The sequence below is a fragment of the Chaetura pelagica genome, unplaced genomic scaffold (genome assembly GCF_000747805.2).
Source record: "Chaetura pelagica isolate M959 unplaced genomic scaffold, ChaPel_1.0 scaffold124, whole genome shotgun sequence".
NCBI classification, from domain to species: domain Eukaryota; kingdom Metazoa; phylum Chordata; class Aves; order Apodiformes; family Apodidae; genus Chaetura; species Chaetura pelagica.
In genome coordinates this window covers 438,334-451,513 of record NW_009952891.1, presented here as the reverse complement: position 1 = coordinate 451,513, position 13,180 = coordinate 438,334, and the positions used below count along the sequence as shown (strand labels likewise).

General features: G+C 50.8%; 1 protein-coding gene across 1 annotated transcript in view; it reads right to left on the bottom strand.

Annotated features, from left to right (window-relative positions):
* MGRN1 (mahogunin ring finger 1, E3 ubiquitin protein ligase) overlaps nt 1-13,180 on the bottom strand; it is a 69,634-nt gene that overhangs the window by 15,852 nt on the left and 40,602 nt on the right. Inside the window, exons 6-9 of the mRNA XM_009995510.1 lie at nt 12,658-12,724; nt 9,987-10,039; nt 6,605-6,652; nt 2,749-2,817 (exon numbers count right to left, since the gene is read on the bottom strand). Of these exons, the coding sequence (XP_009993812.1) occupies nt 2,749-2,817; nt 6,605-6,652; nt 9,987-10,039; nt 12,658-12,724 (237 nt within the window). The remainder of the gene's footprint in view (nt 1-2,748; nt 2,818-6,604; nt 6,653-9,986; nt 10,040-12,657; nt 12,725-13,180) is intronic.

Sequence of the window (13,180 nt, the reverse complement as noted above, 5' to 3'; positions counted from 1 at the left end):
AAGCCTGCCCAGCCTGCATCTGCCACAGAGCTGGGCCCGGCCCCCCTGCAGATCTCCAGCCCAGCACATTTCAAGAACTTCGCCCAGGAAGGAGAGTAAATACACACACACACACACACACTTTAACTTTCTTACTGGGCTCAACTCCTACCCTTTCACTCCACTGATTTACACCTCTCCTTCAGAGTGTGCCTTTTACAGACTATAGTGCCTCTGAATTCCTTTTCCAATATACACCCAGCCAACCTCTCCTGAACCTTGATCCCTTAGTTTGTATTGACCCTTAATAAACTGATTAATTTGCAAACTAAACATTGGTCTCAGTAACAATTTGTGAGCGTGGTGGGAGGTACTTTAATCTACCCTCTGAGAAATGGACCCTCAGCGGCCGTTCCTCGGTAAGAGGCCAACGCCACGTGTGACCCTCGGGCTCATTCACAAACCTCTCCTAAACACCTCCAGGGATGGGGACTCCACCACTGCCCTGGGCAGCCTGGGCCAGGGCCTGACAACCCTTTCTATGAAGAATTTTTTCCTAATATCCAGCCTAAACATCCCCTGGTACAACTTGAGTCTGTTTCCTCTCATCCTCTCACTTGTTACCTGGGAGAAGAGACCTGCATTTGCCTCTACAACCTCCTTCCAGGCAGTTGTAGAGAGTGAGAAGGTTCCTCCTCAGCCTCCTTTTCTCCAGACTAAACAGCCCCAGCTCCCTCAGCTGCTCCTCAATAAGTCTTATCCTCAAGACCCTTCACCAACTGGTTGCCCTTCTCTGTACCTGCTCCAGCACCTCCATGTCTTTCTTCTACTGTGGTGCCCTGAACTGAACACAGACTTCAAGATGTGGCCTCACCAGTGCTAAGTACCCCCTGGTGTTGGGATGTGAGGGGAAAGAACCCAGCTGAATTGTCAAGGGACTCTGGAGCCTGGGGAAATTTCCCACCTGAGAGTCCCTGCTCCCTGGTATCCTCCTGCCAGGTCTCAGCAGGGAGAGTTCCAGGAGAGGGAGCTCCAGCCCACAGGACACTCCTGGTGGTTCTGCTCTGAGCTCACCCAAGGCAGGGAGGAGGGCACTGTCCTGGGAATCCCCAGCATTCTGGCCCTCCCAGAGCCAGGCTGCCTGCAGAGGGGAGCCCCTCGAGGGTAGGAAGCCCCTCGGGACCAAGCACCAGCTTCTGCCTGCCAGCCCAGGGCCCCCAGGGTCAGCAAGGGTTTTGGCAGTCCAGCCTTTCTGCCCCTGTCTCCCAAGAGAGCAGCCTCAGAAGGAGCTGCTGGATAATCCCCATGGCTGGACAGAAGGAGGCACTCCAGCCATGTCTAACCCAGCTTCCATGAGTCCTTGGAACAAGTCATGGAGGGAGGACAGGTTCTCCTGCCACAGCATCTTCACCAGGCTCCTCTGCTGGCACAAGCTCTAATGCAGCTGCAGAAGAACCAGCCTGGAATGTTAACCTGCTCACAGCTACCCTGGTAAAAAGGTTTGTCCCCGTTCAAGATGAACATGCACCACACTAGTCCTTCAGTCACCCAGAGCCCCACAAACTGGATTACAGCCACTGAGCAAGCAGAAACCCACTCCTCAAGCACAGGAGCTCTGACTGACACCCAAGCACCCCAACAGCCTCCCCACCAATGCTACAGAAGTGATGCCAGGGCCCACCAAACTGATGATGGGCCACCCTCCACCTTGGCCTCGTCCCACTCCTCTATTTTGGGAGGCAGGGGGCTCAGGCTTTTTGCTCTCCCCTAAGTACAAAAATGCCCCCAGGCCACTTGTCTGATGGGCCACAAATTGCTGGATCAAGAGAATCATCACAAGACTTCGGAGGAACCAAAGATAAGCTTTCAATCCTCTTAGAAGACATCCTGTGCAACACAAATCTTTGAGAAGGCTTCTCCCCTCTGCCTCTTCAGGTGCTGCCTGTTGGCACAGGCAGAGCCCACAACACGATTTGGGCAGGACACTGTGTTGGCTCAGAGAGGAAATCCTGCTTGTCCTGCTCTTTTTGGCCACTCCGCTGATTGCACTACACAAGCAGTTCAGTCTGGAAGCCCAGGTGGCAGCAAAGGGCAGCTCCACCTAAGATTAAAGTGGTCAGGGAACCTGCACAGGGCTGTGCAGCCAGCTGGGATCCAGCAGAAGCTCCTGCCTAAAGGTGGACAATGGTTCTGGTTAAGGTATTTGCAGCTACAGCCCCTTAGTGATGCTGTGCTCCCTCTGGCTGAGGGGTGCAGGCTGCTCCGTGGGCACTGGCAAGCCTGGAGAGCTCAGTTCCCTGTGCTGTGGGAATATGGAGTCCTTCCATGAAAAAAATCCCACCAAAAAAACCAAACAACCCTCAACAAACAGGAGACAATGAGGGAGCCACAAGCACAGACACACCAAACACAACTGCAGAGAGGCAGTGAAGGTGGCGTGGGCACCAGAGGGAAGATTTTGGAGGAGCCTGGGAAGCAATGCTCAAAAAAAACCCCTAATATATTCTTGGCTGTGCAAACTGGGAAGCACCCAGACTGGCCAGTAGCCTCAGGGAACCAAGAGCAGCAGCTGACACTGGCCCACTTCTCTCCAAGCCCCAAAGGTCAGTGCTGTGCCCCACGGGACACTGATAGGCTTCTCTCCCAACAATTCCAGCCCCAGGGAATATCCTCAAGAGCCTCATGCTATCTTAAAATGATCTCAGCACAACTCCAGGGATTGTTTGGGCCTTGTAACAGTGAGGACTTGGGACAAGCAGGAGCCTTTACCTTGGTCTCTTGGTTGTTTTTGTTCTCGATGCCATAGATCTCCTGAAGCAGGTAACTCACTCGGTCAACCTGGGGGAGAAGACAACAGTTGGAGTGCCTCCAGGCTGGATCACCTCCCCTCCCTCCCTGTGTCAAAATGTCCAGGTTACACCCACAGCAGCTGGCTCCTCCAGAGCCACACCAAAAGAAAAAATAATGGCTGGGAGAAGGAGCCTCTCCTTGCTCAAGAAGCGGTGCCCAACCCATCTGGGAGCCCAACTGGGCACTTTTGTCACTATCAAAATCATCTAAAACACAAGTATTCTGGTTGTCTCAGAGATCAAGAGGGAACAAGCATCTGTGGCTCAAACAAGCCAGGGGCAACCAGCCTTCCCCAGTTTTCCTGACTTTCATCAGGATGAGCTTCCACCCATTGGTGGCCTCAGGAGAGGTTCTGTGCCCAGAGCTCCTTATTGGCACATCCATGGCTGCTCAGCACTTCCCTGGTCACCACCTGGGAGCATGAGGTCAAGTCACTGAAGACACACAACCCACCCCTCATAGCATGAGAAGCACTCGAGGGACAACATCACTGCAATGTCATTTATTAGCACCTACCTCCAGGCCCTTGGTGACACCTCTAAATTGAGGGGCGTGGGGACAGAAAATGCTCCAGGCACAGTGGGAGCTGCTCCCAGCCCCAAACCTGGGATGTCCTCCTTGGAGCCAGGCCTTTGGGCAAACACCCCCAAGCACCTGAATGAAGAAAGCCCTGAGGCAAGAAAGACTGATGATGGCTCAAGTGGCAGAAGACAAGTCCCCCTGCATCATGGGGGGGCTCTCCCCTCTTCCCTGGCTTAGCCAGGAGCAGAACCTACAAGGATGGATCCAGATACTGGTCCTCTGAGCTCCCTGCAGCCTTCCCAGAGCAGGATGTGTCACCCCACAAGAGGTCAAATGGAGAAGGAGCTGCAGGGTATCAAATGGAAACACCTCACAAACAGGGGAAGGAAACACGGTCCTGCCCCCTCCAGTAACTGCCCAGTGAAGTGAAGCCACCAGGAACCCAGTGCCCCAACAGCTCACCAGCCCCAGGGCTTCTGGCATTTCCAAGTGTAACTGGCCTTTCTCCTCTCCTTTTGTCCAGCCTGGTGCTCAGAAGAGCATGAACAGAGGCTGGAGCAGCTCTGCTGTGGAGCCAGGCTGGGAGAATTGGGGTGTTCAGCCTGGAGAAGAGAAGGCTCCAGGGAGACCTTAGAGCACCTTCCAGGGCCTGAAGGGGCTCCAGGAAAGCTGGGGAGGGACTTGGGACAAGGGCAGGGAGGGAGAGGACAAGGGGGGATGGATTAAAACTGGCAGAGGGGAGATTGAGGTTGGACAGGAGGAGGAAATTCTTTGATGTGAGGGTGGTGAGAGCCTGGTCCAGGTTGCCCAAGGAAGCTGTGGCTGCCCCATCCCTGGCAGTGTTGAAGGGCAGGTTGGATGGGGCTTGGAGCAGCCTGGGCTGGTGGGAGGTGTCCCTGCCCATGCAGGGGGGTGGGACTGGATGATCTTGAAGGTCCCTTCCAACCCAAACCAGTCTGTGATTCTGCAAGAGCCATGGCCTTGCCATGGGATTTCAGTGCTGCAGAAGACATTCCAAACCACGTGGCAGCAAACAGCTCTATCCAGCCTGTTTGCTAGTTTAGAAATGCTTTGAGCTGGGATGCAGCAGTTTTTAACAAACTCATTCCAGTGTCTCCCAGTTCCACACAGCGTGCAGCTCCCAGCCAGTATGTTCTGGGCCTGCATTTCCCAGCAATGAGCTCAGCTGCTGGACTGCTGAGCAAAACCCTCTGCAGCAGCTCACAGCTCACCCAGGAAGTTTGGGAACAATGATGTGGGAGATGTCCTTTTGGAACTTGACATTTCAAAGTGAGCCTGGTGACAGCACCCTGAGCACCCTGACTCCTTGGAGGCTCATGATGAGCAGCAGTGAGTGCAGGAGTGGTCACCTCAAAGCACAGAGGAGGTGAGGAAGGAAGAGACCAAAGCCTCTCCAGGAGCTGATGTTTGGTTTTAACTGCCTGACTCTAAAACTCTTGAGAAGCTCATGTCCCAGAAGGAGAAGTGTAAGCAAAGCAACGTGGCTCTTCCTAGAAAGATCTCCAGGTTTTAAAAAGAGTAGGATTCAATAAGGAGTAGGTGACTGCACACAATGCAATTCTTCACCTTCCCACTTCTCCAGCCCATCCCCACCATGACACCCTGCCAAAGGCTCTGTTCCTATCTACAGCCTCAGCTCATAGGAGCCACCAGCCACGTCCAGGTCATGGGGTTTTTTGCTGCTCCATCTGTTTGCATTCACCCCTGTTGAGTTTCTTGAAACAGGTTGGTAGAAACACACTAACTCAGCTGAGAGAACAAAGTAGTTCAGCTCATGAGCTGCTGCTTCCTGCTCCCAAAACAGCTCTAGAGATGGAGGCCCACAAAAGGTACCTGGGAATCCTGGCAATGGCAAGGAGGGGAAGGCAAAAGAAAAGCAATGATGGGGAAGAATGTGCCATGTTACACTGCAGACATTTACTCTATACCTCTGCTCTTATGGCTGCAGATGCTGTCTGGGTTTCAGTGGTACTGGGTGTTCTTCTAGCAAGAGCTTCCTTCTGTTTTCAAAGCCATGAGAGGGAACACACAAGCATCATTTCTTACAAACTGCCAGTAGAAAATAAAGAAGTACCCACAACCAAACACTGAGTGGGAAGGTGACATGATCTGCCAGTAAAGACAGACAAGCACACCCTGTTTCTCTGCAGGAGTCAGCTCACCAGCCTGTGGTAGGGTGGGAACTCCCCTGGAGAGCACTTCCAGCAAGACAGCCCCCTCCCTGGGGAGCCTGGAGGGCCAGGTGGAGAATGGTACACACTGGGTGCACAGCACCCCAGCACCAGCTCAGAGAGCTCCCAGCCAGGAAACTGCCCTTTCTAAACAATTATAAACTTCAACCCCATGATCAAGATAAATGAGCAGCTTTTCAGCAGCTCATGAATGTTGTGCAGAGTTTCTGTGCAAGACACCACCCTGGGCTGGGCTAAAAAAGGGCTTCAGATCCTTGATGCTTCCCTGTTAGCCACTCTACCTTCTGCCCTTGCCCTCCTGACACCTGCAGCTGGTACATAAACAGCTTTAAAGCAAGAGGTTTTCTGTGACTGCTCAAGTCCCAGGATACTCAGAGGGGACAGGCAAGGTGAGCCAAAAGGTCTCAGCCCCAGGACTGCTCCAAAGATACCAAGGACAAGAAGGAAGCTTGTGCAGGGAGATGATCCCCATATATCTCAACAAAGCTGTATGGAAAGTTTTCAGCCTCCAGGTGGGACACAGGGAGCCTGCAGAGATTTCCTTCCACACCAGAAGACACAGAGTGAAGGAGATGTGGCAGTGCAACATCAACAGATGTACCTCATGCTGCTGAAGCTCTGAAGCTCCATTGCACACACCTGATTGATTTGCACCTCCACAGACACAAACCATCCATCCCGTGGGATGCCCAGGGCCTCTGCCAGTTTTCTATCCAAGTGCCAAATTCCAGCAGAGGAGGAACATACAGGGAAGACAGGAAGACAGGATCTGTGCATAGTGATGCCTCCCAGAGCAGCCCAGAGACCCTCACCCTTGCCCTGCCACATCTGTGCCCCCAACACACATCTAGCTGTGCAACAACCCCCCCAGGGCTGCCAGCAGCTCACTGTGCCTTTGCTTGTGGTACCTGAGCCAACAAGGTGAGATCTCAGGCTCCCAGTGAATGAACATAGAAGTTTCCCACTGGGTAGAGCCTGGACACCCATGGGACACCAGGAGATGGCTTTAATTAAGCAGTAGAGAGGAACCAGGTACTTACAATCTGCTTCTGTTTTAAGGGCTTCACGGAGAAACTGCCATCAACGTGCTAGCAGGAAAAAAAGGACATGAGTTAAACAGCTGAAGTGTGTAAATAAAGAGTAGAACAGACTCATGATGGTCACTGTCTGCTGCCTAAGAGAAGGGTGGTGTAGGTGCCACTGGGACAGCCTGGTGGGCAGTGGCTCCCAGGGGAGTTGGTGGAACAGGGAACTGGAGGGCTCCTCCTCTGCCCCACTGCAGCAGGAGATGGGCTTGGCTGAAGTTCCACCTGGCTGAAGTGGGTCAGAGCACACACAAAAACCCACTGGGTGCTCTCAGGTTGCATCAGTCCAACTGGGTGCAAACACTTCTTCACCAGGCCAGCCAGAGTTGGCAGGGGTGTTTGTGAACACCCTAAAGAAGACCCAGCTCCAGAGGCAGAGAGTCCCAGCAGAGCAGGGGGCTGAGAACAAGGCTGGTCCACCAGATGACATTGGAAACGAGTCACTTGTGCTCCACAGGCACCTTCTGAGCCCACCTGAGCTTCATTTGCTCAGGGCTGGCACTGCTGGAACAACCCTATTCCTGGTGTGGGACCTGGTGACAGGAACACTGTGCTGCTTCTGGTGTCCCCATCATTCACAAGGGCCAACTACACTGAGCTCAACCACCTCCTCTGCTGGAGTCTACAGAGCAGGACAGGACATCTGGGGGAAACTTCAGCAGGTGGGGCTGTTCACTGAGGGAGTTTAGGAAGGACAAAAGCTCCAAAAAAACACAACAATCCTATTTTCCAGGTGAACACCAAGTGCCAAGTCAGCATCAAAGTTACTGCTCTGATTTCTAAAATCCATATCAAGAGCAAGTTACCAAGGCCTGCTGGTCTGTCTGGCCTCTGAGCAGGCTCTGGTGATCACCAGCAGGGCTTATAAGCAAGGGCCCCCTCTGGATTTATGGAGCTACACTTCAAAAGCTGCAATTATTCTAAGGATGGGGAAAATATTTTCATCAAACAGGGATAAGGAAGAAGTCTGCAAGCACTTTGCCTTTTGACTTTTAATAAAAAGGAAGATTTTGATCTTGTTGGAAGCATTCAGTGGCAGAGAAGTGGCCCCACCAGAGAGCATCTCCCTCCCACAGCACAGATTGGAAAAAGTAGGGAAGCCTTTTGAATCCTTGAGCTAAGACCTGGACATGGGACATAACCCAGAACTGATGGAATGGCCTGACTAGCTGCAGTTGGGTCCCAGTTTTGCTGCCTTCTTCCTTCAGCTCCCTGGACATGAAGGGGGATTCTGCCATCAAGTTTGTCCTTCCAGAGAGCTCAGAGGTTCTGCACATGGAATTTGCCCAAAAATCCTTGGAATCCTCTTTCCAAAGCTGGAGCAGTTCAAGTCACTTTCCAATCTCACAATACAGAAATCCTAAAGCTTCACTTTTGCTGACACATTCCAATAGGTGTGTGTTTTCCTGCCTTCCATAAGGTGCTATCATCAAGTGCTGGCCACAGGATGCTACAACAGGAAGCTGGGACAAACCCAGGTCCAAGGGAAGAGCTCTACTCCCTGACCACAAAGGCTGGGCTCACTGCAACAGCACTGGGTTTGGATACTTGTAAACCAGCAACTAGAAACACTCCATTCTGAGTAAAAACCCCACTTGCATCATCAGATCCAAAGGCAAACCTGAAGCTGGCTCCCACCACCAAGCTGGGAAGGCAACAGCCAGGGGAGCAGAGCTGAGTCTCACAGTTGAGGAAGGCAAACACTTGTGGGATCCTTCAAAAATCCATGCAGGAAGCTGCTGGTCTCATCTGTTTTCCTCTCCTCAGAAATAGCTGAACAATCATTTTTGGCAAGGCCAGGGATTCTTTATCTCCAGCACTTTCCCACCCAGAGGAGAGATGGGATCCAAACACTGCAGCCTTCCCCAGGGCCCCACTGCCCACACAGTTCTCTGCCAGGTGCTGCTGAACAATGACAGGGATTCCAGCCTGTGTTGTTTTTCCAGATCAGCTGGAGGAGGAAAATAAAGAATAACATCCCTGCCCTAATCCTAGGGGAGCTTCAGCTGCCCATCTCACTTCTGACTGATCTCTAACTGCCAAGAGTAGAACCACCTGCAGGGCCAGTGCTCAGAGCAGCTCTTCTAACACAGGAAAACTCATTTTCTTCACATACCAAGCCCAACAAAAAATCAGCCCAGAGCCAGCACTTTCCCACCCAGAGGAGAGATGGGATCCAAACACTGCAGCCTTCCCCAGGGCCCCACTGCCCACACAGTTCTCTGCCAGGTGCTGCTGAACAATGACAGGGATTCCAGCCTGTGTTGTTTTTCCAGATCAGCTGGAGTAGGAAAATAAAGAATAACATCCCTGCCCTAATCCTAGGGGAGCTTCAGCTGCCCATCTCACTTCTGACTGATCTCTTAACTGCCAAGAGTAGAACCACCTGCAGGGCCAGTGCTCAGAGCAGCTCTTCTAACACAAGAAAACTCATTTTCTTCACATACCAAGCCCAACAAAAAATCAGCCCAGAGCACCTTCCAGCCAGAGGGCTTCCTTGGGACTGACTGTGCTTCCTGTGCCCTCTGACTCAGCTTCTCACCATCCACATTATCCACCCAGGAGGAACAGAAAATCATCTGTCAACATGCTCAGGCCTACAGCAGGAATTGAAACAGAAGTCAGTCCACATGCCAGCCTGGAAGTGTTGGGAATTTCTAACAGCACAGCATCAGTGCTGCTCCCCTCTGCATTTCCAGCTCTGCTCCAGCATCTCTTGCCTCACCTCAGCATGTCACAAGAAGTATCTCTTGCCCAAGATTATGTCTGCAGGATCCAGACACAACATGGGTCTTGCAACTGTTTTCAGGGTCCAATTATCAGGGAGAGAGATTTTGTTATCAAGGCTTGTGTGTACAGCCTGGCTTGGCCTTACCAGCAGTCAGCTCCATCAAACATGCCACCCAAAAGTGGGGGAGCTTCAAGTCTTTATGCAGGATGTATCCTAATTCTTTTCCAAGGGTTTGGTGCTCCCTGTAAACTAAGGCCAAATTCTGGTGCAACAGGGTCTGGCCACGACACATCCAGTGCTGCAGAGACATCACAAGGCCCAGAAAACTGCAGGGCAGCAGTTCCCACCCTCAAACATCCCAGGCACTGCCACACCCTCTCCCCACAAACAGGAAACACCAGCCCCCCCATTAGCTGAGTGACCAGCTCAGGTACAACTGATAATTATAGGGTACACAGAAGCTGCTGCAAGCAATTATTTGGACTACAACAGCACTGGGAAGCCCAGTCACGGGTCAGGACTCCTCTGTGCTCAGTGTTACACAAACTAATGACCCATGGAAATGTTTACATGTACAGGGACAGAGGGGAAAAGGAACTCCTTTACCTTTTCAAATGCAGCCAGAAGAACATGGGCATGGCCCGTCACCTCAACCACCACTGCAAAAATAAAGAGCAGTCCTGGTTAAACCTTGAAAACAGCACAAGCACAGAACTACCCCAAGGTGGATTTTAGGCCATTTACAATTTCTAAGACAATACCTGCTCTATTTTATCTCCTCTTACAATTTAAACTACTCTTATCTCGTTGTCAGGCTGGTTGATCTCACACTCCTGCAGAGCAGAAACAAACCCCTGCAGGGCTCTCTCTGGTGGGCCCTATACAGACCTGCTTTCATCATTTTGGGTGCGCCAAACTATCCCACTTTATCTTCAGAGCTTGGAAAGGGAAAGGAAAACAAAGAGCTCAGTGGGATGCTGTCTTCTCCTCAAATGTCTGGTTTTAATTACCTAAATGTATCACAGAGATTAACAAATCCATCTGGTTTAACAGCAGTTGGCAGCACTTCCAGCCCTGGTACTTATCACTTTATTTCACTCTAATCTGATGTGCTTATAAAACATTTTCTTTCTCATACCAATTTTGGACCCTGAAACATCTCTGATCTTTTCCCCAAAGACAAACATCATGTCTTCCCCTCTTCCAAACTCAAGGATTCAACCCCTCAGCACTGAAAAGGAGCTGCCAGAGGTTTCTGCACTGCATCCATGGCTCCCTCAGCAAATCCAAACACAGACTAGAGCTACAAGCCCCCTCTCTCTGGTGCAAGACACTGAGGTTCTGTTCAGCATCAACTGGTTGGAGCCTTTTGCTTAAGGAGGTTGAGACTCATCCTGTGGAAATGAGAGCTGGAGGTGATGGAGGAGTCACTCAGAAAGGCTTGGGTTCAGCACATGCAGGAGAGCTGGGAAACACTTCCCTCAGCTTTGTGCCAGAAAGGGAACAGCTGAAGGAAGGAGCTCCTGGGTTGTCTAAAAGGGAGAGGAGCTCCAGAGCTTCCCTTGGGCTCCCAGGCCAGCAGAGACAAGAGGATCCATTCACTGGGTCATGTCTGGAAACAGCAGAGAATGGGAGAAGAAAGCCCATGTTTGCAGGTTTGTTGGGCAACTGGGATGGGTCACAGCAGTTTGGTGCAATCAGGAACAGAAGAGCAGGCAGGAAAGAGGCTCAGGCTGGGAATTCACCTCCTTGCTCCCCCCACTGCCAGCCCAGAGCAAGGATGTTCTAAGCTCACTCAGTGACATTCAGGTCCCTCTCCACAGTTGGAACAGCCAAGAGAGAACAGGCAACACCTCCCTTCCTAGCCTCATGCTCTTCAAGGCATTTCCTGGCAGAATTCAGTCCCAACCAGCATCTTGCTGACTGCTATTTTAATTTGACATTCCATTTCATTGAACACAAGCAGTTACAGGCTGCCTGTCATTTCCCAGGTGCTCCAAACACACCAAGCCAGCTCGTTCCAGTTCCAGGCAGTTAAAAAAAGAACCAAAATACACAACCATCTCCTCCTGTCTCTCTTAAATGTCACATATTTTTGTGCTGATGTTCTTTCCAGTAGGGGATTTAAAAGCAATTGCCTTTCCAGGTTATTAAGGTAGGGGACAGTCCACCTTGGCTAAGACTGGCCGTGGTATGTGCATAAATCTGTGCTTCCCATGCTGCCCCCTGCTCTATTTTTGGTCCTTCAACATTAGAAAGTACAAATATCTCACCAAAAGCTCCATAAAATTAGAGGAAGGTGTTTTATATTTGTGGTCAGGAAATATACATACATGTCAATTTTACTAGCAGTGCCTGAAATCACTAAAAATAGATGCACTTAAGAACTAATTTCCTTTCTGTTGCTCCCTGCTTTGCTAAAATTGGTTCATCCAGTTCTATTTCAGCCTGCTTGGAGGACTGTCCAATAATGCAACCAATTTCTGGACACTCTGACATCTACAACATAAGAAACTGAGCACAATGACTGCACTAAATGCATCAATAATGGGCTTTTTTTTTTTTTTTCCCCCCCCTTTCTGATTATTCTTAAATTTTGTACCAAACATGACAAAATGCAGAAGGGAAATGCTGCTCCTGCTGACCACAACAGCCTCCCACACCTGCTGGACTTCCCACTCCAAAATGACAACATGGTTTAAGAAAAACAAATCAGCAATATTCTTATTTCTCATCACAGGTTATGCTGGTTTCTTGTAAAGACTCTGCACCCTTCAGAAAAAGCAGGAGAATTTCCAACTGCTGAACAAAGATGGATTTTGTTGAATACAAAGCATTTTAGAGCCTTTTCTTTTCCTGTTCCTAGGGGAAAATCCACCCTAGTGAGGCAAAGGTTTTATGAGGACAATTTATCCCCCAAAGAGGGGAAAAGACCAGTTCCCTCCTTGAAAAATTCAGAGAGAGAGGAAGTCACTTGCTCCAGTTTGTGCCTGGCAGTGGTGGCAGAGGCAGGACCTCTCCTGAACATCATCCCAACACTAATTGGCCAGTAAAAAATGGAGGTGATTTTTACCAGGATGTTTTCCTGTGAGCACCCGTGGTGAGTTGGGACCTCTCACACATGGAAGTGAAGGTGAAGTCCTGGAATATTTTCATTCTGGAAAGGCTCCCCAAGCCTTGGCTGAGAGTAAGATGGTTTTCCCCATTGCAGAAGGAGTCACACAAGCCCAAAAGGAGGCAGGAGAAGACCAAGGGAGCAGCAAACCACCAAACTTACCATCCCCTTCATCCACCACCGCCCGGATGACCACAGGGAACACCCCACGATCCAAGTCAAAGTTCAGCTGAGGGAAAAGAAAGGAGATGAAGTTAAGACAGTGCACACCAGGCTTGCCTGGAGACAACACTCCAGATAGATAATGGGACCCCAGGCTGATAAGGACATGACAGAGCAGGAGGATGGAAAGTTCAGACACCAGCTTTCCAAAGGAGACAGTCAGAGCAAGTACAACATCTGTAAACAGACAGGGCATGACACACCAGCTGAGGGTGGCACAGCAAAGGGTCTCTGCTTGGATTTCCTGTTACTTAATTCTCACTGATTCACTCCTAAGTGGTTGGTAGTAGGATGACTTCAAGGGATATTGATTTTCATGGAATCACAGAATGGTTTGGGTTGGAAGGGACCTTAGGGATCATCTATTTCCAACCCCCTGCATGGGCAGGGACACCTCCCACCAGCCCAGGTTGCTCCAAGCCCCATCCAACCTGCCCTTCAACACTGCCAGGGATGGGGCAGC